The following is a 22,149-nucleotide window of genomic DNA, read 5'->3' as shown; positions in this document are numbered from 1 at the left end:
ATAGACGCCATATTGCTCTAACCGGGTGGACATCAAGAATCCTATCATAACTAATACTGCGCAGTGTATATCATACACCTTTCATGAAACACATTACTTTTGTAATATACACGTAAATATACTTGATTATCTACGATATTTTGACATTCGGTATCTTATCATTGAAATTGATAAAGAGTGATGAATATTTTAGCTTTTACCACTTACATTTTGTCATTTTATTTATTGAATGGGGTTAACGTTTGTTGTAATTGTAAACGTTTTTCCCGTTCTGAGTGTCTGAAACTCATATTTTGAAACTCATCACTTCGTCAAGAACACTCATTGCTTCTATTATCATTCTTTTGTATCATTGTTTTTATAAATTATATTTCGTACAAATCGTTCATACATATTAATTACACTCGTGAGTATTGGTAAATTTACGGCAAGTCTTGCACTTCACGTAGCAACAATTGTACCACTTGCATTGACATCGTTCGAGTATTTCTTTGGTTTTTGTAATATGTCCTCGTCCGCAACAGAGATATTCGCAACCCTCGTATCCTGAACTACTCGCATTGCACTGCCTGAAATATTTTTTTATTTATGATTACGATATTACGATGATTAAATATACAGCATATTTTAATTATTCATAACTATAAACGTCATTCTATTGGCCCCTGATCTAATTCGTCGCTACATTGTAAATTTATTTGAATTCAATGTTTTTCATTAATAATATCATAAAAACTTCCGAATACATGGACAAGAATTAAAGGTGATCATTTTTACGAGTGTTAGGAACTCATATTTACGAACTTAGTCGACAAGTAAAACATTAGATATTTTTATCAGAAATCTAAATCGTAGATTGGAGTATAGACTGTAAGTGGAGTACACCCTAAATGTGCCTGGAGGAACTTTTTAATGAAACCTTGACAGGTAACGTATGATTATTGCTGCTCGCTCTGCCGTAAATCTTGTCCACTAACCGTAAAACGGTCCTTGATGCGTTTCCATTCTTTTTTAATGAACGAATTTTCTGACTTATGGTTCATTAAAATTACTGAAAATCGTTCTAGACTACTAGGAATAAGTTGAAATTTAGTGAAATCATTCAAACTCGCAGTTGAATGGAATGAATGGAATTTTCACAATAAATTTTGTGTTATAAGTCATTTTATACGCTATTGGCTCAATTTATCCTTTCAACAAGAAAAAAACTATATTTATCATACAATCTTAAAAAAAACCTTACTAGGCGTAAAAAATTTATTTGGTTTATAAAAAAATATACGTGTCCGCTTATTTTGGGCGAGGAAGAACATACTTCAGTTAAGAGCAATTATGGAATATGAGCCTACATGATTTGAGATAGATTCAGCCCATAGTAAATTCGTAAAATTCATGTCATTTCTTTATATCATTATTTAAGTTATTGTTCAGACTTGTGTATATAGAATGAAGATGTTAAGCCCTTTTTTACTTTGCGTTTGAGATACGTGGACTTAGATATTCGGAGATAATTCGCACCTTGGCGACAGAGGTGATATATCTCCAAACTTGGCATTTGTCGAGATTCGAATTTATAACCGCGTGAAGTGATACTTGTGTAGTTGCGAAACTAGTCACTAGAGAGCAGAAGTGTCGCTATCGCAGCGTGCCGGTTTCGAACCGCGATTGTCATGAACAGTGTCCCTTCGGAGTTCTCACGGCCAACTTCAACTTTGATTCGGATCATACTATTGGGTGCGAATGAACTTTTTGATATTAATAATTTCCTTCAAAGATTTTTGAAGGTTTGATTTTTTTTTTCCTTGTATTGAAATTAACTGTTTTTTCAGTTGTGTCCCATTTGTCGCCAAGCCGTGAACATATATGACAACATCGAAATCGACCAGCGCACCCCTTAATTGATCAAATAAATAGCAGATGGACAATATTTACCTTCCAACGGTTCCAAGGCTCCCGCGTTTCTTGTCCGGCAGACAGTAGTCGGGACTTTTCGTCGTGTAAAGGAGATTATCGTGATGATATAACGGAGGCAAACGGCCGCCCGGCCTCGCTCGAACTTCCGCGGCAGTTGCATACCTCTGAAGAAGACGTTTCCCTGCTACAACTGGCCCCGAAGAGCTGAGCCCTCGCCAGCATGTGCGGACACTGCAAGAACCTGACACACCGTGACATTTGCACTCCAATGTCAAAGACTGTTCCACGGCCTGCACAGAGAGAACAGATGGAAAACTTAATTTTTTTTAATATAAAGAGGAATAAGCCGCTAAAACTGACTCGAATTAAGTTTTGCCCTAAAAGATCGGCAAGCTTAAAATGCTAGAAGTTAATTTCACAAGTCTTTTCATTTTCTATCATTTTTCTGTTGGTCAACTTATTCAAACTAAATTAAAACACAACAGCTTGCGGGAGGTTTTTTATGCGTTGGTATTAAAAATTTGTAAAATCGACGGAAAGCGATCAGCTGTTCCTTCGATGTCATATTGCTTACGATTTAAATAAACCCTGCTGTCACGTTGAAACCCAATTGAAACAGATTAACTTTTACCGAAATCAATTGTGCTAGTAAAATATTCGTATATTTGATAGAATTTATGGCATATCCAACGATTATTATATATTCCTACTTTGAACAAAAAATTTAAATCTGTTTGATTCGTACCTTTTAACCTGCAGATATAGTAAATTTCTCATGATTTTTTATATTTTTTATTTTTCAGAAGTATTCTAACTTGCCTTCGGTTAGTTTTGAGAAATATTCTCTATCATATTTGAAAAACTCTGAAATTTCGTCTTGTTGACTATTTTCAACCAAATCGGGTTAGAGCTAACTGAATTGGACCAATTTCGAGAGAAAATTCACATTTTTCAGAACTGCACTTTGTGTCACAAGTCTGAAAAAAGTCCGAGGACCAGTGTCTTAGCTTATTTTCTGACTATACAACGCGAATCTAGAATCATGATGACATTCCAGACATTTTCAAGAAATATAAAGGTCTTTGCATAAATCTGCGGAAATTAATATTCCGCGTAGTCGTAGAGTTTGCTATACTTTTACAAAATTTCCAGAAATTAATAGAATGCATCAGAGATGTTGCAGAAAAACTAAAAAGTCACATCTTGAATGAACTGGTAGAAATTTTAGAAACTTTGTGCAAATAAATTTCGCGAGAGATGTGAAAATTTTTTCTCTCAGCACAGAATGTCGATTTTTTTACAGCTTTCACCCGTTGACCCTGTTATTAACTCACCCTTCTCCCCGCCCTGTTGTTGTGCATGTTGACGGCATGCATAAACTTTCCAAGGGTTCCGCTGCCGGGTAGACTCGATGCTTGGAGAAACCGCTTGGCGATTCGGGAAGCCGATTTGACATCGTCACCACAGCCACCCCATTTGAATGAGCTTCGCGAAGCCAGGGCCCCCAGTGCTATAGAAGATGAGGTCAAAGCTGAAGGGGAGGGTGGCTCTCTTCTTGGAGGCGTGGCACAGGAACACGCGGCCAGACTTCCTAGGGCACAACCTCGCGCCAATCTCCAAACTGCTGCAGCAGCCGACATCGCGTAGACAAAGGCTTGTTCTCGCGTTCCTGGGTTGAAAGTAACGTGGCTTGTAGCGGAAGGCGATTTTTTAGAGAATTTAGTGATCGAGGAGAATAAAAAGTAATAAGAAACATTGAGAAGATGATGAAGAACCCAATTTTTTGGTGTAGCTAGTAAATAAAGAAGAATGCAGCTGTTTGATGATACGAATAACTTATCCGAAGAGGAAGAAGAAGAAGAAGAAGGAGAAGAACGCAAGTCATTCGTGCTTCAATCCACTACAAAAGAAAGACGAATAACTAGAAGAGCAAGAAGGACACAATTTTTTAGTAACCACAGGCATAATTTTGAGTTAATTTAATGCCAATCTTCATCAGAGCTTTAAAAAATATCGAACTCAATGATTTTTTTTTCTGGTTCAATCAGAAACTATCGGCTTCCACACCGTCTGGAAATAATTCTCCGCTGTTTTGCTACCCATAGGAAAATCTCGAGAACCTAATCAAAGCATGAACAAAAGGACAAGGCTCCTTTGAATACAGGACGTCGCAATAAGCATAAGAGGAAAGCGTATAAGGTACTAATTCCTTCCACCATGAGGATTATTTAAGGAGAAATTTAAAGGAAGAGGAAGCCATACTTTCCGCGTGGTTCGATAATAATAAATCCTTGGTAATAATTAAGAACTAAAAGAGTAGAGTGAATGTCTTCTCTTCGTGGGTTTTCCCGTACAACTACGCGACGTCGAATAACGCTTTCAAGGGAATTTAGTGATTGAAGCATTACATTTAATTATTTTTAAACAAGTTTTTCGCGCAACTTGAATGGAGTTGAACAACATAATGATCAATCGTTCGAATTTGTGTTTGTAACACTTTTTCAGAATGCGTCACTACGGTTTTCCGAATGCTTAAGAATTCCGTTGAGAAAACTGATTCCAAATAATGTTCCGCTTTCCACAAATGACACCACCGATTGCAAAAAGACGGTTGTACCTACCGCCGAGTAAATCCTGGGTATAGTTTGGAGCAAGTTGAATGCTGCTGCAGTTCCATCGGCGATAACGAAACGTCTGCTGGCAGACCGTCGACGTATCTTTAGCGGCCTCGACCAAGCTGGGCATGACGTCTGGAGCCGCCCGACACACTCGGGCCTGTTTCCTTTCCAGGAGACCGGAACTCCTGACTCCGGTGCAGGACTCTCTCGACCAATTCCATCCGTCACTCGTGTGACCAAGTGCCCTGAAAAAAATTTTCGGTAAAAATAAAGATTGATTGATCGGACCGTCTAAACCAGAAGTTAGAAGCAGCAAAACCAACGGTAAAAAAATATCTAGCCGTGGTATTGGCGCCAATGATGGTGACCGAGTTGAATTGTGAGCATTAAGAAATGATTCTGAGCAAATCAAAAGCTGAGATATCGACAATTTATGAGAAAAGTTTTCATAATTGTAACGCTCAAATTTTTTGAACTTTGTTGTGTTTGGCGTTTCAATACTACACTGTACTACAATGTGAGATTTCTTGAATGGTTTACAGAAAAAATTTGTGGGGATCTCGCCTGTGAGTAAAATGAGTTTGGATATTGGAATTGGACTAAAAACACCAGAGTTTGATCATTAACCACTTGTTACAACACTTTTTCTCGAACTGTCGATACCTTAGTTTTTATTAGAATTTGCCCAAATTATACATTTCTTTTACATAGTAGGGTTGTCGCATTCAGTATCATTGTGATTAATAACTTACTGTAGACTTTTTAATGGTTCTTTCTCTTTTCCTAACTTGATTCAGACTGCAGATAAATGAGGTTTTAGAGCTAAAGTACACGGAGGTAAAATAATTTTTGAACCAACAAGATAAATTTTTTGCGGAGTCCATTAACTTCAATCTAGTATCCCTTATTTGTTCCAAATACGATGACTTCAATTTAACAATTTCGTTTTGTTAGTTTGTCAAAATGATTTAGTCAAGCAATTTCCTTGATTGAACAGCAGCCTTTCTTGTCGCGATCGAGTGAAGTATTGATTCGAGTCAGCCCTTGGATGTGTTTTCGAAATTGAGTCAACTAAATATCATTTCATTGAAGTTTAAGTATTGTGCCTCCAAGTGACATGTTCGTTGACAGAAACAATTAGGTACTTCACATAAGATAAGTACATGAATCTAGCCAACAAGAAATTCACATCGATCAAATGCCATACTTTGTTGATCTAACCGCAGCTTATTTGGCGTAGCTGGTTGAATCACTTGCATTAATTTGTTTACGAGGTAAAAGAAACACCACATGCTTTGAAACGAGTAGAGAATGTATTCATCAGTATATTAGTACTACAAACGGCCGCTAGGCGGTCAACTTTCTCACTATGGAAGTAACTTCTGAGATGGTTATAAAACCGGTTAGTCGGTCAGCAAGTCAGGTACGGATCACGTAATTTCAATATATGAACAAACCTATTGCGTACGAAGATATCATCAAAACCAAGTTTTGAACCATCGAAATTGATAATGTCTTCATGTCAGCAAAAATTATTGACACATATTCAATTTATTGTTCTACATACACACAAATTAGTTTTCAGGTTTTATCCATCAAATATCGAGGAGATCCCTGCAAAATCTTTAGTCCACAGAATTATAATTGATATGATTCTATCAATACGTTTTGTGCGGTTGAATAAGTCGAATAATCAGTCAGTGCACACGATTTTTGTAACAACAAATTTAATTACCTGCTTCAACCATTGAACTCTTGACTCAACAAAAGATGAATTAGAACAAGTTTTGTTACAACAATTTCATATTTTTAAAACAAAATGATCAAGGTACGTTCAATCAAATTTTTAGTCATTTCAATCACACATTTTCTTGATACAAAATTCATATTATTGCAAGGAACTCGTGCCGTGTTTTTTTTTTTGGATAAATTGATAGTCGGCATGATCATTCAAAGGCTTGATTTAATTCTTTTATTAAGTTTATTAAGTTGTCACAAGAATTTCGTCCGACAAACCTATTTTTTGTTGAATTAAGTAAGTATTTTGTACGCCGCATTTGATTATAGTATTTAGTTGAATCATACGAATGTCACTTGACTCAGATAATCCTTTCTCTCCGTGCACTTGGTAAATTCAATGCTAGAGCATCGGATGAGGAAGCATTGCTATAGCTTAGAGTTTTTTGAGTTTAACCAGCTCCCGTTTATGGTTTCGCGAAATTTGGAAGCAGATCGCTGGCTGGCTTTGGAAAATGTAGATTCAGCTAAATTTTCTTTTTTATAACTCATTTACGAAAAATGTTTAAAAAATTCCCAGTAATCTTTCAAGTTTTCTGAACCCGTTAATTTACGAAAAATTGAAATCCATTTCAAATTATGACGGCTACAAATAATTTTCATAGCTTGAAGGGTGATATCAACAAGATCAACTCGCAGATTTGATTCTATTCGAGGTAGGTAACTGATCGCTAGTATCACAATGTCCAGTATTTAATTAAAACCGTATGGGGATTTTATTTTATTTTCGAAATGTCTGAAAAACGAATTGCAAAATTGTATAAACTAATAAAAAATTGTCAAGATGGAAAACGAAAACGTAAAACCTGATTTGACTTCAACTTGAAAAAGTAATAATTTATCCTTTGTGCGCAAATGCTTTGTTACTCTGACCAGAGACTGAAACTGAATCCGTCCCACGTGGGTTTAAGTTGATTTGAAATTTCAGCGACTTCTACAAACGAACTGCAACTGCATGGCACAAAAGAGATCGTATCTCTCAGCCATGAAAGGGTTCCTGCAGAACTGATAGACGTGCCCATAACCCACGCAACGAAATAACATCCATCTCTCTTGCAGCACCTTTATGTGCCAGGTGTTAAGTGGCAACGGCTTATTATACGAGCGGCAAGACACTGCGAAGGGTTTACTGTCCGGGAAAAACCTCCCACTCACAGTTCGTTGTCTCGGATGCATGTCCGCTGGTTTCACATACGACCAAACTCGCGTACTTCTTACGCAAACCACACACAAGTACCTACTTTAATGTACTCTGCTGCAATTTTTCTTGTTTTGTCCAATGATATCTCGAGAGTGGTTCAACCGATTTAGATGCAAATCGGCCGCTTGTTTTGGCTTCCTTGAACTTAGATCGCATGAGACTTTTATCAAAATCGGTAGACCCATTTTTTGTCGAGAACGGTTCATCAAAATGCAGTTTCTTTTCGTTTAACGATATCTTAAGAACGGATTAACCAATTTTGATCACCAATTCCTTATTTATTCCCGAAAGTTCAATTTCTTTTTGTGCAACAATATCTAGTCAACAGTTGAACCGATGCAGATGAAAATTGGTCTTCTGCTTTGCCTTGATTTAATTTAGATCTGATCAGATGTTGAGAAAAATTGGTTGACCAATGATTGCATGGTATCTGATTGAGCAAAGATCTGCTAACTTATTCAATTTGCCATGTTAAACTCAGCCTTGAACAGATTTTCAGGTGAGCTTTATCAAGTTATTGTCAAGGTATTCTTACGTCCCTTTTTTACGGTGATAATTAAGTATCTTGGTTGAAAGATAACGGAGCGATTTTCCCTGATTTTTTTATTTCAGTTCTGGGAACTCATGATGTATAAAGCAGCGCAGGTATAGGCGAAAACGGGCCTAATTGTACTCGAGAAAATAAGGAACAACCTCGGTTGATGAACTGCGGAGTGATGGCATTTTCGCGTGCCAGCCTAGTGCCAAAAAGCAGGCGCGTTGCCCGAAGAACGAGCTGCAGAAGATTGGGGGGGTGTGTATAGATACGTATGTACGTACCTATATGCTGCTTATTCCCGTGATTTATGCCGGTTGAACGGCGATGGAGAAAAAGGGGATATGCTTTAATAACAGCCCTCAACACTGTTATTATCCCCGAGAATAATTATATTGCAAGCCACGTTCGCGGCAACAAAACGCAATTAGGGTTACGGCCCCGTTTAGGGCTCGAGGTAGTTATTAATTTATCGCACATATTTTGCAATATTTAACACGGAATAAAGAATCATTTTCATATTATATTACGAATTACGTGCACACGCTGCGGGTTCGTCCTGAAACATACAGTTGGTCCTATAACAGACGCAATTTTTTACGCAATTCATATCACGCTTCATATACATATGTATGAGTGTTCACGTTAACTTAATTACATTTTTGCCATCACAAAAATGAAATATTTCAATTTTTCGGAAGTGAAAAGTTCGTTCAAATTGTATGCAGTTCATTTTCTGTCACTAAACTTTTGGTTGAGTTGTATATAACCTCCAACCAGTATGAAGATTTATTTCCGGTCAGTACCTCATTTAACAATTGCGTATGCTATTGAGACCCCGAACTGAAATGAGTATAAACTTCACTCCAAGAATAGTTGAGATGGTTTTAATCTGCAACATATTTTGTAGATGAAATGAATCTAGTAGAGTAACAATATGCGTTCTTGAAACCCTGAACAACAATAACGCGTTCTTAAATTGAATCATTTTTCACCTAGAATCGACAGTTGTAATTGTATAACCTGACCGACTGTTGTAGAACTTGACTCTAGTTGATTAATGCGCTTTTTTGAAACCCCGAAAAGTGCTGAAGCGTTCTTGAAATGATCGATTTTGCTCCAGGAACAGTTTTATTGTAACCTTATATCGTTAGTAGATCCTGCAGATGGAATGAATCTAGAAGATTGTGGTCTATAAGGGGGCGTTCCTGAGAATCAGGGATGCGGCAATGAGACAAGTCTGAGAAGAGCGGCCCGCCATGGGCCCCATATGAAATATGATCCAGTGGTCGAAGATTATGATATAGGAGGCCACTGTCGTATTATACTCATATATAACCTACCTATCCGTTTCTCATTAAGCGGCCTGCATTAATCTTCTGAATATTCGTTTCTCCGTCTGATGACTCATATTTTATACCGTATTCATCGTTAATTACACCTTCAACAATTAGGTACTGATCATTTGACGATTATTCCAAGCCAACAGAGAGTGCAAAGAAAATTGACTTTAAATTTGAAAAAATCTAGCGTAAGATGTAGAAAATATACAATTTTATGGGGAATTAGTTACATGTGAGAACCGATTGTTTATACTCACAACCACTTGATGCACCTTCCATTCTGTACGAACAATATCACGAGTATAAAAGATAGTGTGCAGAATTGTTCCAGGGGTCGGCAACGCTTGAAATCACACCGCATCTTCTCTTCTGGGCGATAATAAATTGACGAAATTGAGGACGATCCTTCACATCGTATAAGAAAACGGCGACGCTGGTGTAACGGAGGTCGTTCGTAACTTCATGCCGCGCTCAGGCGTGGAGGTAAAATATTATCGGCGTTGGTCCCGATCGTTTCCATTATTATGTTGCCACTTACCTGAAGGTACGGCTCAGTTCTATCGTGCTCCACACGCGTATCGATAAAACGAAAGAATCGCACCTCAACACGCGGCACCAACGTCACTCATTCCGTCAAACTCGATCCTAAAATCACGCGAAATTTCACCCTGTAGGAAGAAAAACACCCAAAGGCCTGAGGATCGATGAGATTTCCGTATAACGTTGTCGGCGACGATACCGCACCACCGCATCAAGGAGTATAAAAATTTCTTTCCGTCACAAACACTTTATATCAGTTCCTTTGGACATATCCCTAACCAGGAAAACTCGATACAGTTTATATTATACGATTTATTCTCTGTTTTCGTAACTCGATAGATCGTGGGTTTTAGCTGTTTATGTTATTTACATCTTGTTCTAATTTTTGTTCAACCAATTCTCACTCAGGATTCTTTTCCTAGAGTTTACATCGTGTGATCCTCACTGTTCGGAGGCTGAAGGACGTTTCCTTGGGCAACAGAGGATCCTCTTCTTGCAGAGTCTCCGTAATGCGCGCGTTTATCGTTTGCCGGCGTCGCGGCGGTGGCGCACGGCGTTTGAACTCGAAAGGGTGTTCAGCCCTTGTGATTAACCTGTGGTACTTATCTATACCTATTTGTACTATTGTTGAGTCTTAGGTGGACACAGGAAGTGAATTTTGGATGTGCGCGACGGATGCATCGAGGCGGCGCGTCGACGAGCTTGCACTGATCTACAGGAAGTCGGATTTTCGTCAGCGACGCGAGGAAACCCCACCACAAAGCCCGAGCACCGCCTCCTTCTGGACCATCCAGCATTCAGTATTTCGAACGAACCGATTTCGATTTTTCCCTGGTGGAAAAATGCTCAAAGATTCTAAGTTTTTCAATATTGTTAAAAATACACCATGTTTTTGGACAGTTCTGAGATGAATTCTGCATTATTTATGGAAAAATTTGTGTTACTCTAACAATGCCTAGGAATTTTCAAGAAATTCTGGTGTTTCTGGATACAGTCTCATGTCTCTCTGTACTTTCTTTTCTGTTGAAAATCTGAAAAACTCTTAGGTTTAGTCTAGCTGACTACTTCTGACCAAGTCCGGCTAGAGGTAAAAATAGAACCAGTTTTCAGAGACAATTCACATTTGCTTAAAACTTCATTTCGGATTAAAAATATTTAAACATTCGATATATGGGGCTTCTATATGTATTTTTTAACGATACTGCATTCTGGAAAAGTGGAATGGGTTTCTAGGAGAAATTCGAGATTTTTAGGAATCATTTGTGAATAACTGTTTTCAAATATAGCTAAAATAATCTGCTCATATCGGTGAAAGGATATTTTCAAAATACCAGCATCATTAAGTCTGTTCAAAAATTATCAATGAATGTTAAAGGTTTTTACGAAAATTCGCCGAAATAATTTTCGAATGGAAATTGAGAAGTGTCTAGAATTTTTTTAGAAATTACTACAGTAAGATAAAAGTTTTCAATCCGTCAATTTTTCTATTGAAAACGCTGGTCCACTGCTTCGAGAAACGTATCGCTCTTCCGATTTTGATGATTCGTACGTGATTATTAGTTTTTCAACGAGTTCCTTATAAATCACCTGAAACGAAGTTTATCCCTACGTCCTAAATTCACTGTAAAAACGTTTGAAATAATTAACCACAGATTAAAATCAATAGCCTTATGCTCCATTGAGAAAGATATTAACAATATATTCAAAATTCATTTCACAAAATTATAGAGTATCGATTAACAGGTAAAACGAACCCTGATCCATCGAAATTGGGCAAATGATACGTTTTTTAACCGTTTTGAAGTTATGTATGACCAAACATTCTTTATTTAAATTGACGGTGTTCAATTTTTTTCGAATTGAGAAGAGATATTCCGAATGCAATTCTACTCAGAATCAATCAATTTGAATTTGATATGGGAAACCCTGACTATGTCGATCAAGTATGAATGACGAATAATTCATATAAAATATCGTGTAGCCAATAAGTATGAAACATTAACCGATAGCAGGTGAGAAATCTTTTCCCCGACGCACATCAAGGCATTCTCACAATGTTATTGAGATATCGGTGTGAATGTAGCTATGAAGATGAGAGGTTATAACGACCAGAGTAGCCACACGGTACTACGGAGGAGAGGAAGAAATAAAAATTCTGGAGAAAGAAGAAAAAGAAATGAGAAACGAAGCGGTATGGCCGAAGAAGAGCAGAGAAGGGAAGGGACGGAAAGGGAACTGAAGGGGAGAGGAACAAATGGTGATTACGCGTACCCTGGAGCTGTGATTCTCACGTTCTCACGCCCGCAGCCCTGCGGCTTATTAGCTGCAACACCATCATCCGAATCCCTGTTACAGCTCGTGATTTTCAAGTGATCCGAAGATCTCCGAGGAAAGAGAAGAGAGAAGAAGAGTAGCAAAAAGAAGAGAGTAAAAGAGAACAGGACGAAACTTGTGAGGTAAGTTGAGACCAGGCAGGACGGGGTGAGATCGCGATGAGGAAAAGGACAAGACGAGAAAATAAGGTGAGGAGAGGAGAGGAAGAACAAGAGAAAGAGATTTAAGAACAGGGGCAGGACGGAGGAGCACGCGGACTTTCAAACATAAAGCTGCCGCCCAGTCATTAAATCAGCCGGCGAGCCTCGGATGCTGCGCCACCCATTCTATAATACTGCATTATATATACGTCGGTGTATTCCTCTAATAGACACGCATTCCTATGTATTATGTACGCGCTTGTATACACATTTATAAATAGGTATACGAACAGGCTGCGGTTTCTGAGGAAGGTATAACAGAATTCGTTCCGGCAATTATTTCTCTGCATTCACGGAAACGAGAATTGCAGCTAAAGGGATTCAGGGGACTGGAAGGTTCGAAGTTTCGAAAATTGCCTCACGTTCGGCTGGTTGAAGAGGGTATGAATGAACTTGAATTTTTTTCCAGATCTTTTTACTCATTGTACCTTTTTGTGATAACAAAATGCATCAAAAGTAGTTCCGATGGAAATAACCATTGAGGTTTTACGGAAGAAGACAAATTGAGGAAAATCTGATTTTACTGTAATATTTCGAAATATGTTTCGTTAGTAACAGTCAGGGTCTATTACGTAGTATTGTTTTCTTTCAGAGAAATTCCAAATCTAAAAGAAAGACGAACTGTGCACAAAAATTTTCAAGATTCGTATTCAAATACTGTGACGTCAGAAGACGCTATCTTGTGGTTGACAATCTACAATCCCAAAATGTTCGTATTTTAGCTTAAAAGTCTTTCCTGTTTAATTTTTTTTTCACTCTGAACGAACTTCACCTGATAAAGTGACAGCACAACAGCTTGCGTAGAGTTTTTATGCCTTGATAATTGGTAAAATAAACCTAAAACCATCAGCTGTGCATGCGCCGCCATGTTGCTATATCGCGGCTGAGAAAGCGGAGGGTATAGTAAAACGGCGCGAATATAGATATTATACGATGCAGCTGCGACGTTTGGCTATTAAAAGTGGCTTATAACCAACCCTGCAAGGCATGCACCATGCGAAACTGTCGTTTGGGGGAGAAAACCCCTTAAAGCATCATGGCATAAGCTGGCTACGGTATCTCGAGAGGGGAATATGAGGCTGCGTCGCTGTATACGGAGGAGGCAAATATCAAGATTGGTAAATGAGGCGTGTAACGTCGGAGCTAGACTGGTAGTAAGAAATCAAAAAACAAAGCAAGGCAAGCTGCTCCTCGAGGCAGACGCGGACGTGAAGTTGCCCGTTAGTTATATCAGGTTATATCGAACCGCGCGAATCTTTAGGGGTGGGCGAATAATTCTGTGCACAGATCTGGGCCTGAAATAAGAGCCTAATGATATGGAATTATACACATATATACTTATGCACCGACGGAAGCAGGGCGGAATTATTATAATTATGTGACGGTGAACAGTCGAGATTAATCGACACTTTAAACTCAACGCCCATTAATTAATACAACAGTGGCGTGATGCAGAAAATTATGCAAGATTCGCTGTGTTTTGGATCAGTTTAACTCATAGCTGAGTTGCTCCACTCGACTTGTGATCTCTCGTTCCACACAAACCGCTGCGGTATTAAAACGATATCAACGTCTTATGGCTCGCACTATTTCTATATGGAACAATATCCGCAGCGTACCGCATCTACATAATCTTTATACAATAGCGTAGTAGGCAATATATAGGTACAGCCGAAACAAAAATAACTTTCACATGACGGAAACTATGGATTATGTAATATTACATTATACAATTCATTGAACATTCATCGCATAATTTTTCTTAATTATCTGAATTCTGATGCCGACTAGTGAGGCTGCACTGCATAAGGACAAAGAGCCTCGGTCATTTATATAATGCACGAACCGTGTATAGGTCCGTGGTATAATACTACTTGAATTATGCCGCTTACCTTCAGCTGGTATCGAGTACATTATCTACAGAGTCTGCAGGCAACGTGTATTTATTGGTAAATTTATCGTCTCATAGTCTGTATGGCGCAGTCCAAAGATCTACATGATGGAAACATTGAAGCAGAAGAAATAAAACCCACGACGTGCAAGTGACAGTTGTCATTTATAACATTTGAACAGATTGAGTTAAAATTTAATATCATTTAAAATGTTGATCCATGTCTCCATTTACAAACAGATACGTCAGGTATCATGATTGCCGAATCGACCTGAGATTCATGATGATGTCACCCTGAAACAAGAACCAGAAAAAAATTTTAAAACAATTTCTTAAAACTCATTTGAAAATTGATTCAAATTACTAATCAGCATGCTAATATAAGCTTACGGCGGAACTGGTTTGTGGCACTTCCAAAAGCGACGCAGATTCATCATTGTGGTTGAATTTTATCCACGGCATCCATGCCCCATTAAACTTGGCAGGACTTGAAGTTCTGTCGTACAAACCGCTCGATTGCTGGACCAAAACATCTTGATATTTCTCTATATAACTCTCCATTAGTTCAACTATCTGTGAAATAAAAAATACATATTTATTACACAGTTTATTTACATACCACAGAAAAGTTATACATCATGTATAAATCTGTGAAAACTGTATTTTTCATCAATTTAGTGACTTATGTTCTAGTAACTTTAGGTAAGATCAACATTGTGAACGTCGCATAAGGGTTCAAACTTTGTCGCATAGAAAAATATGTTTTTTTTTGTATTTTTGAAAAATTTAAAAAAAAAAAAACAAAAAAAATGACATGAACTACCGGAATTATGACATTGTGCTGCCGAAGCAAGCGACAAGCTAATCGTTTTGGCAACATTTTTTAAACATTAAGACACAGTGTGGCATCATGTAAGCTGTTGGACTTTCATTTTACGTTATTCAATCGATGCAAAGTAAAATATTCAATGGGAGATATAAATTCGAAAAAAAATATTGAATCAAAATAACATGCTTGTAATTAAATATAACGGCCATGACAGTCAGTGTACTATATTTACTGTCAGTGTATAACATTGTTCGAAAATAAGGATCATGTAGCTCGTGTATCAAGCTGGAAAGAGTATAAAATTTTCGAAAAAGCATAAAATAACTGTGTCCTACCTCAGGATGCTGTTCAGATAGGTTAACAGTCTCACAGGGGTCAACGCTTAAGTCGAAGAGGCATCTGCTCGTGCAGTTCACGTATTCTTGGAATGGTGGACACGACATTTTTGTTTTCAAACGCAAGCTGATGATTTGTTGCGGAGTTGCAACGGACTCAGAAATTTGAGAAATCGCCTGCCCAGCAGCAGAAGATACGACTGACGCTGCAGAGTAAGGCGGATAATTATCCCCGTCGCCACTGTCACCATAAAAATCAGTGTAGTTGACTTGGTTACCTAATGTATTACGAAAAGAAAATCATCAGTCACGTATAATATATAATGTTACGAGTGCAGAAAGTGAGTGATTTCCGAGGAGTGTGACACACGCTATTTTCTGCAAAACCTGTAAAGGAGAGTTTGATCGGAGAAGCAACCAGCGTGCCACTCACAACGCGTACAATTGGGATTAGGTAAATTACGCCAATGACGCAGTGAGTAATATTAAATTATTCGAAATTGTGCATGCGTCAAAGAAAGCTCTAGCGCGTAAAATATAGCATTTCAATTGTGCGCATGCGCCACCGCTGCTTCACCGTACTGTTCGGAAACGAGGCACCATAAGCTGTACGCCATACAAGGTTCGAAAATTGAACTTTCCAAACCGTTGTTGGATAAATAATCTATCATGTGTATTGCAAGGCTTTGTTCATATTGGTTGAATCCTTTCCATGTGAATCCATTATGTATTTATCTTCTTTTCTTTTTAACGAGTTTCTGGATTTATGTATATTCATTTTTTGTCTGTGCTGACTTCCATCATTCTAATATCTAGACATTACGTATTGCGAAAAGCCATCTTATGATGTGTGAAAATCATCGTATACAATTTCCCAAATCTTTCCTTTTCACTTTTTTACCGTCAATAAACTTATCATGAGCAAGTAAAAGCACCCCTGGCGAAAATAATTTCTACGTCAAACTATGAAAATCGTAGAAAGTAGTAGCAAATTATGGAAAATCCACGTACTTTCTACGGAAAATGATGAAAAATTCGTATTGGGAGTAGATTTAATTTTTTTTCTGAGAACTTCTTACGAAACTACGCGGGTCAACGAAAAATTACGAATATCTACGACTTTTTATGAAATACAATTTCAATTTTGTACCCAAACATGAAGAATTTTTTTTATTCCTCGAACCGCGTTGAATTTTATAGAAAAGTGCAAATACTACCAAAAAATTATGGATTTCTACGAAGAATGATGAAAATCTACAATTTTATACGAAAACTAGTTACAATTTTGGACTTAAACCATGTGCTAGATGTAGCATCTCTTGCACATAAAACTTATTACAGACAATTAATTAAGTACCGATAAGAGTTTGGGTCTATATCCGAAGTCTGATCTTCTCATCTTTTTATATTACGATCTAGACGGATTTAGAGAATTTGTCGTATATTTTTGAACTCATCCTATCTCCATTAGGTGAATTTTACGAAAAAAAAAAACTCAGCTAAAAATACTATAATCTACGAAAAACTATGATTTTCAATGAATATTAAGTGCTAAAAGTAAAAAAAAATGACTCAAATCTACGATAATATACGAAGCAGTTTAATGTTTTACGAAAAAGTGAAATAATCTACAAACAAATATGCATTTCTACGAAAAATGAACGCTAACAGGTTAGAGCAGATTACAAAAATCTACGAAAATCTATGAAAAAGTACAATAATCTACGAAAAAATTCTATGCCAAAACCACGCACGTCTCCAAATTTGTCTGCTTAATCGTAGCAATTTTCGTAGGAAATCGTAAAATGTAATTTTTAGTTTGACGTAGAAATTATCTCCACCAGGAACCGCAGCCTCAGTAGTAAAAAAGAGAAACTTCACGTCTGACCAACCTTGTAGAAATTTAAATTTTCCCATAACTGCTCCAGCTACCTTGAACTTTTCATCCACATGCAAGAGAAGCGAAGTTCTAGGACTTTTAAGGCCGTACTTCAATGTCGGCCATTGATCCACCCCGTCGAGTTCTCCGAGGACCTTGACATCCCCACCGGCAGCTGAATACAAGGTCGGCATCCAGTCGGTAATGTGCATCAACTCGTTCGATACTCTCGACGAATTTACGATCAGTGGCGAATAAATGCAGCCAACTCCTCTGACGCCGCCGTCAAACATGCTAAACTTCAACTGGAATGCAAATTTTTATATTTATTTTTATCAGATTATATCTCTCGAATAACTTCGATGACGTGAATATCTGTTCTGATGTTTTTAATTTTCTGAAAATGCAACCCGGCCAGTGACATAAATGATTTTTGATCAATTTCTTTGTCAGTTTTAGGAATACTATTTCCTCTTATCAGATCTATCTCTTGTTCTGTAATTTGGCAGAGGTCACAAGAGACTCTTCAACTTCCGAATAGTAAAGCACGAATTTTTCCTGTCGCAGATGATATCGTGGCTGAATTTATCCCGTTTTTTTCAGCATCACTCACCCCGCGAAGAGGATAATTGGATCCATAATTCACGTGGAGTCCTTCAGTCTGGGCACCATTATCGGTGGTGAATATGACGATCGAGTTCTCCAGCATCCCGGCGTTCTTCAAAGCCTTTATCGTTCGCCCGACCGAATTATCAAGTCTCGTAACCATTCCTGAGCACAAAAGTACACGTCATGAGCGTCGGAAGAAGCAAAAACAAGGCCCACGGATCAATACTCACCAGCAAATTTCCGCCTGTTGATATCCTTGATGTAACCGAGAGTCAAGTTCACTTCTGTCACATTCCAAACCTCCAGCGGTTCCTCCGGCTCTCCGCTGTGCGGTGCCAGGTGAGCTATCTGCAAGTAAAGAGGTTTCGACACGTCGTGACTTTTTATCACATCCTCAACTTCCTCAGTCAGGAAGTCTGTGAAGTAATCCTTGTTTCTCTCAATCGTCAACTTCTGCCGATCGTCGCGATGCAGGTCATAGCCAGTCTCATTCTGCAAACGATTGTACAACAAGTGCATCGGTTAATCTGGCTAACCTTGATGAACGACACCACGAACTTCCTCCGCAGATGCAATTCAATTTCATTAAACATTGTTGAATATAATTTTTTTATTCGATGACTCGAAAACTACTGAACCAGTTCAATCCAAAATGTAATCGGAGAGATAAGAACGTACCGTTTTGTCCTGCCTGATGGTGTGGTCGAAGTACTTTATGTAGCCGTTGTAGTACCCAACGAAGGAATCAAATCCTCGTTGGGTTGGAACGTGATCTACGGTGTAGTAGCCGAGATGCCATTTTCCCAGCAGTCTGGTGGTATAACCCAAGTTACGAAGGTGCCCCGGGAAGAGCGGAATATCCACTGGGATTCCCCAACGTTCTCCAGTAGTCAAAGGTATCCCTTGCATTCCTGTCAATTTCGAAACAAACATTTACCCTGTTCAGATCCGGTTCTTTTGAATTCTTTAGACAACGAGAGTATCAAACAAAGGAATTGTGACTCGATGGTTCAGAATTCACAATCAAAGTTAGCTCGGTCGAACTTTATTGAAACGATCTCTCTTGATTCAAGAAGAAGTCTATTAATCCCGCGAATCAAAATGAAAAAACCGGACTGGCAGTAATTCTAGTTAGAACAAACGCATCGTTGCATCATTTCTTTGGTATCGGAAACGCAGTATCGCTGACACAATTTCAATAAATTCTCTACAAATCACCTACGGAAGATAAATTCCACTCTTGGTTCCTAATATCTTCGCAAAAATGGTGTAAACAAAATTATTACTGGGGATCATCAATGAACTCCTGCTGTCATATTAACGTTGTTCAAAATTCATGTCTGCTGGCATGCTCTGCTTTTTCGGTATAATTTAACGAGTTTCGAAATAGCCGGACAGTCAGCCTACATGAGTTGATCAGTCTCGAGATGCAACGCATAGTGTAGCTTATTATTTGGAAGATCAAGGATTTCCAAAAAAGATCATTGTAAGCACTCAATCAGACCATAAGATGTGGAGTATCGACTAACGAACAAAATAAGCCCTGGCTTAGAACTATATTTTTCGATTGTGGTAAACAATGAAAATGAAGTCAAGGACTGAGCGGTAACCGGAATCAAAAATTTCTCTCAGTGCAGTGTCAATCGTTATTTTGCAATTCAATTAATTTCTACAGTATCTTATTTAAGAATCAATAATTACCAGCACGCAGAGGATATCGTCCAGTGAGAAACGCAGTTCTGGATGGCGTGCATGTTGGCTGAACGTAATAACGATTCAGTATCACCCCATTTGCCGCCAAAGCATCGATGTTCGGTGTCGGAATTTGATCGTGCCCGTGAAAGCTGACGTCGTTCCAGCCCTTTACACAAAAACCTCGAAGTTAAACATTTATGACTAAATGACTTATGACGTCGATGCCCAAGTCGCTGTCTCAAAATTGCTGTAAGCTTCCATTGATTTTGTCTAGATCAGCGTGTTCTAGGTAAGTATGCCAGATAGTAAATGAATACATGAACAGTGAATTTTTCCCGCATTTCAAAAGTTCACCGGTGCGTGAAATATTTAAAAAAATAGTATGTCTTATACAAAGATTAATAGGCGATGATGTCAGTACCGAACACTATCTATGGGTATTTCTCATCAAATTTCGAAATTTGAGTCTTGAGTCATTAGTGCTAAGTCACAAGCATTTATTATCGATGTAACATTTTTATTTACATGCAAGTTATTGACACTAAGATTGTCAAAACCACAAACGAGGTATCATACACAAAATGGCAAAACAATTTGAGGTAATGTGCCATTGTTTTCTATAGTTTTTTTCGAATTCGTCATTTCATCGCGATCATTTTTTCATCATATTTAAGAGTGAGAGGGATGATGATTGTATGAGGGAATGATTTATGCAGTATTCTATCTTAATCGCCTTTTAAGATTGTCGTTTGAACTTCTTTATTCTTTTTCTCTAGCTTATATAGCATGTTTACTTACTGTTCAACAGATCCGTATATAGCGAAAAAAATGGCAAAACAAAAAAAGTTTTCCCGTATTTTATAGCTATTTTAAATTCATTTTTCTACATTTTATAAACAAAAATATGGAGGAAGATTACATTTGAACACACTTTATTTAGTAAAACTTTGGATTTCTGCGATTAAAAATGTTGATCGTAAAATCCTAACTAAAATTTCGGAATTCGATGAAAAATACCCATATATAGACTGTTATTCGACAAAGGGGTCAAAGATGCGCTTCCTAATGTTGAAATCGCGTTGAGAATATATCTGATTCTCATGGTGGCAAAGTGCAGTGGAGGACGTTCATTTTCTAATCTGGAATACGCAAAGCTTGAGTCTTATCTGGAATAGACTTCGTACCGCTATGAGACAAGACCGACTGAACAAATTTACTGTCATAAATATTGATATTTTGCGGGAAATGAACTTTGAACAGTTGATAGACAGCTTTGCTCATCGTAAATCGCGAAACGTTGGTGATCTTTATAACATATCTCAAATTATGACACAGAGCATTACCAGATCGTCGGCAATAATGGTGATGATATGTGGCTGATCGCTTCGAGGCGAATCTTCATTCGATTTTTCGCACATCGTATTAATTTTCCCACTACATGAATCTGCACAAGATATCACTGACAGCAGACCAATAAGGGCACAAACAGTTTTGGAACGAGGACACTTCATTTTCAGATCTGATGAAATTTCTTTTCTTGCGATCAGACTGATTTTCTTATTTATTTGTATTTATATTGAGGTATACGTATATATACACACATAAATAACATACACACTGTGTCTGTACGAATATATATCCCTGACAGAAACGTACTCTTGCATCGATTAAACATATAATATGTATTGCTAAATATTATCACTGATTTAAAATACTATCCCGAAGCACAATTCAAATTCGATACGTATAAGCATTGCGGATGCCGCTCGCTTGGAGAAATAGAAAGAAGTGAAACTCGGCAAACTGGTTAAGCCTTACAGCTGGCTATAAATATTGGACACGGCTTTTCAACTGACCAACTACCATGCGTTCTAATAAATATAGATATATAAAATCTGTGTCAAGTTATCGATACTTTTTAAGTCTGAAACTGAAATCGACAATCTCTATGGAAAATCTAAACGACGCGCACGCCGCTCAGAACGAATTGTGAGTTAAATGTCTGTACACGTCCATATATTAAAACAACTCTGTCGTATGTTTGTCAATGAGGTCATAAAACGCTTCGCTTGATGTCACCTGTGATATAGTAACATCAGATTCGCTTATGGAGGGGATTAATTCTCGTGTATTCTTGCACACTGAACATATTTTGTTACGTAAAGAATTCTGAGTTACACTTCATCTACAATTCTGAGTTTTGTATTATTATGAACCGCAGATTTAAAATTTGATACCCAAAAAATACCGAGATTAAGAATTTCTTCAATAAAACGAAACCGGCAAGAAATGTCGATAAGTGGAAAAATAAGAAACTTTTATCAAGCTGTTATATAGAAGCACGATTCTCCTTCTAGAAAATTTCTTCGTATCTTCCACAGTTTTCGAAAGAAACTGAAAATTCTTATTTAAACCCCACCGCCTTTTTG

The 22,149-nt window shown here is 37.8% G+C and overlaps 2 protein-coding genes across 2 annotated transcripts; both read right to left on the bottom strand.

Moving 5' to 3' along the window:
• Positions 1-103: 103 nt before the first annotated feature.
• On the bottom strand, positions 104-10,028 carry LOC124176669 (protein Wnt-11-like). The gene is made up of 5 exons (XM_046558239.1): positions 9,666-10,028; positions 4,536-4,777; positions 3,249-3,583; positions 1,933-2,204; positions 104-569 (listed from the first exon to the last, which is right to left on the bottom strand). Exons 1-5 carry the CDS (start codon positions 9,767-9,769, stop codon positions 395-397), a joined length of 1,128 nt encoding a protein of 375 aa, XP_046414195.1. The 5' UTR covers positions 9,770-10,028; the 3' UTR covers positions 104-394.
• Positions 10,029-14,519: 4,491 nt separating this feature from the next.
• On the bottom strand, positions 14,520-21,998 carry LOC124176667 (arylsulfatase B-like). The gene is made up of 9 exons (XM_046558236.1): positions 21,064-21,998; positions 19,727-19,886; positions 18,704-18,936; positions 18,256-18,517; positions 18,030-18,187; positions 17,430-17,721; positions 15,538-15,815; positions 14,764-14,946; positions 14,520-14,667 (listed from the first exon to the last, which is right to left on the bottom strand). Exons 1-9 carry the CDS (start codon positions 21,229-21,231, stop codon positions 14,626-14,628), a joined length of 1,776 nt encoding a protein of 591 aa, XP_046414192.1. The 5' UTR covers positions 21,232-21,998; the 3' UTR covers positions 14,520-14,625.
• Positions 21,999-22,149: the final 151 nt, after the last annotated feature.

The sequence above is a fragment of the Neodiprion fabricii genome, chromosome 2, assembly GCF_021155785.1.
Source record: "Neodiprion fabricii isolate iyNeoFabr1 chromosome 2, iyNeoFabr1.1, whole genome shotgun sequence".
In the NCBI taxonomy this organism is placed as follows: Eukaryota; Metazoa; Arthropoda; class Insecta; order Hymenoptera; family Diprionidae; genus Neodiprion; species Neodiprion fabricii.
This window is presented reverse-complemented; position numbering and strand designations above follow the sequence as displayed.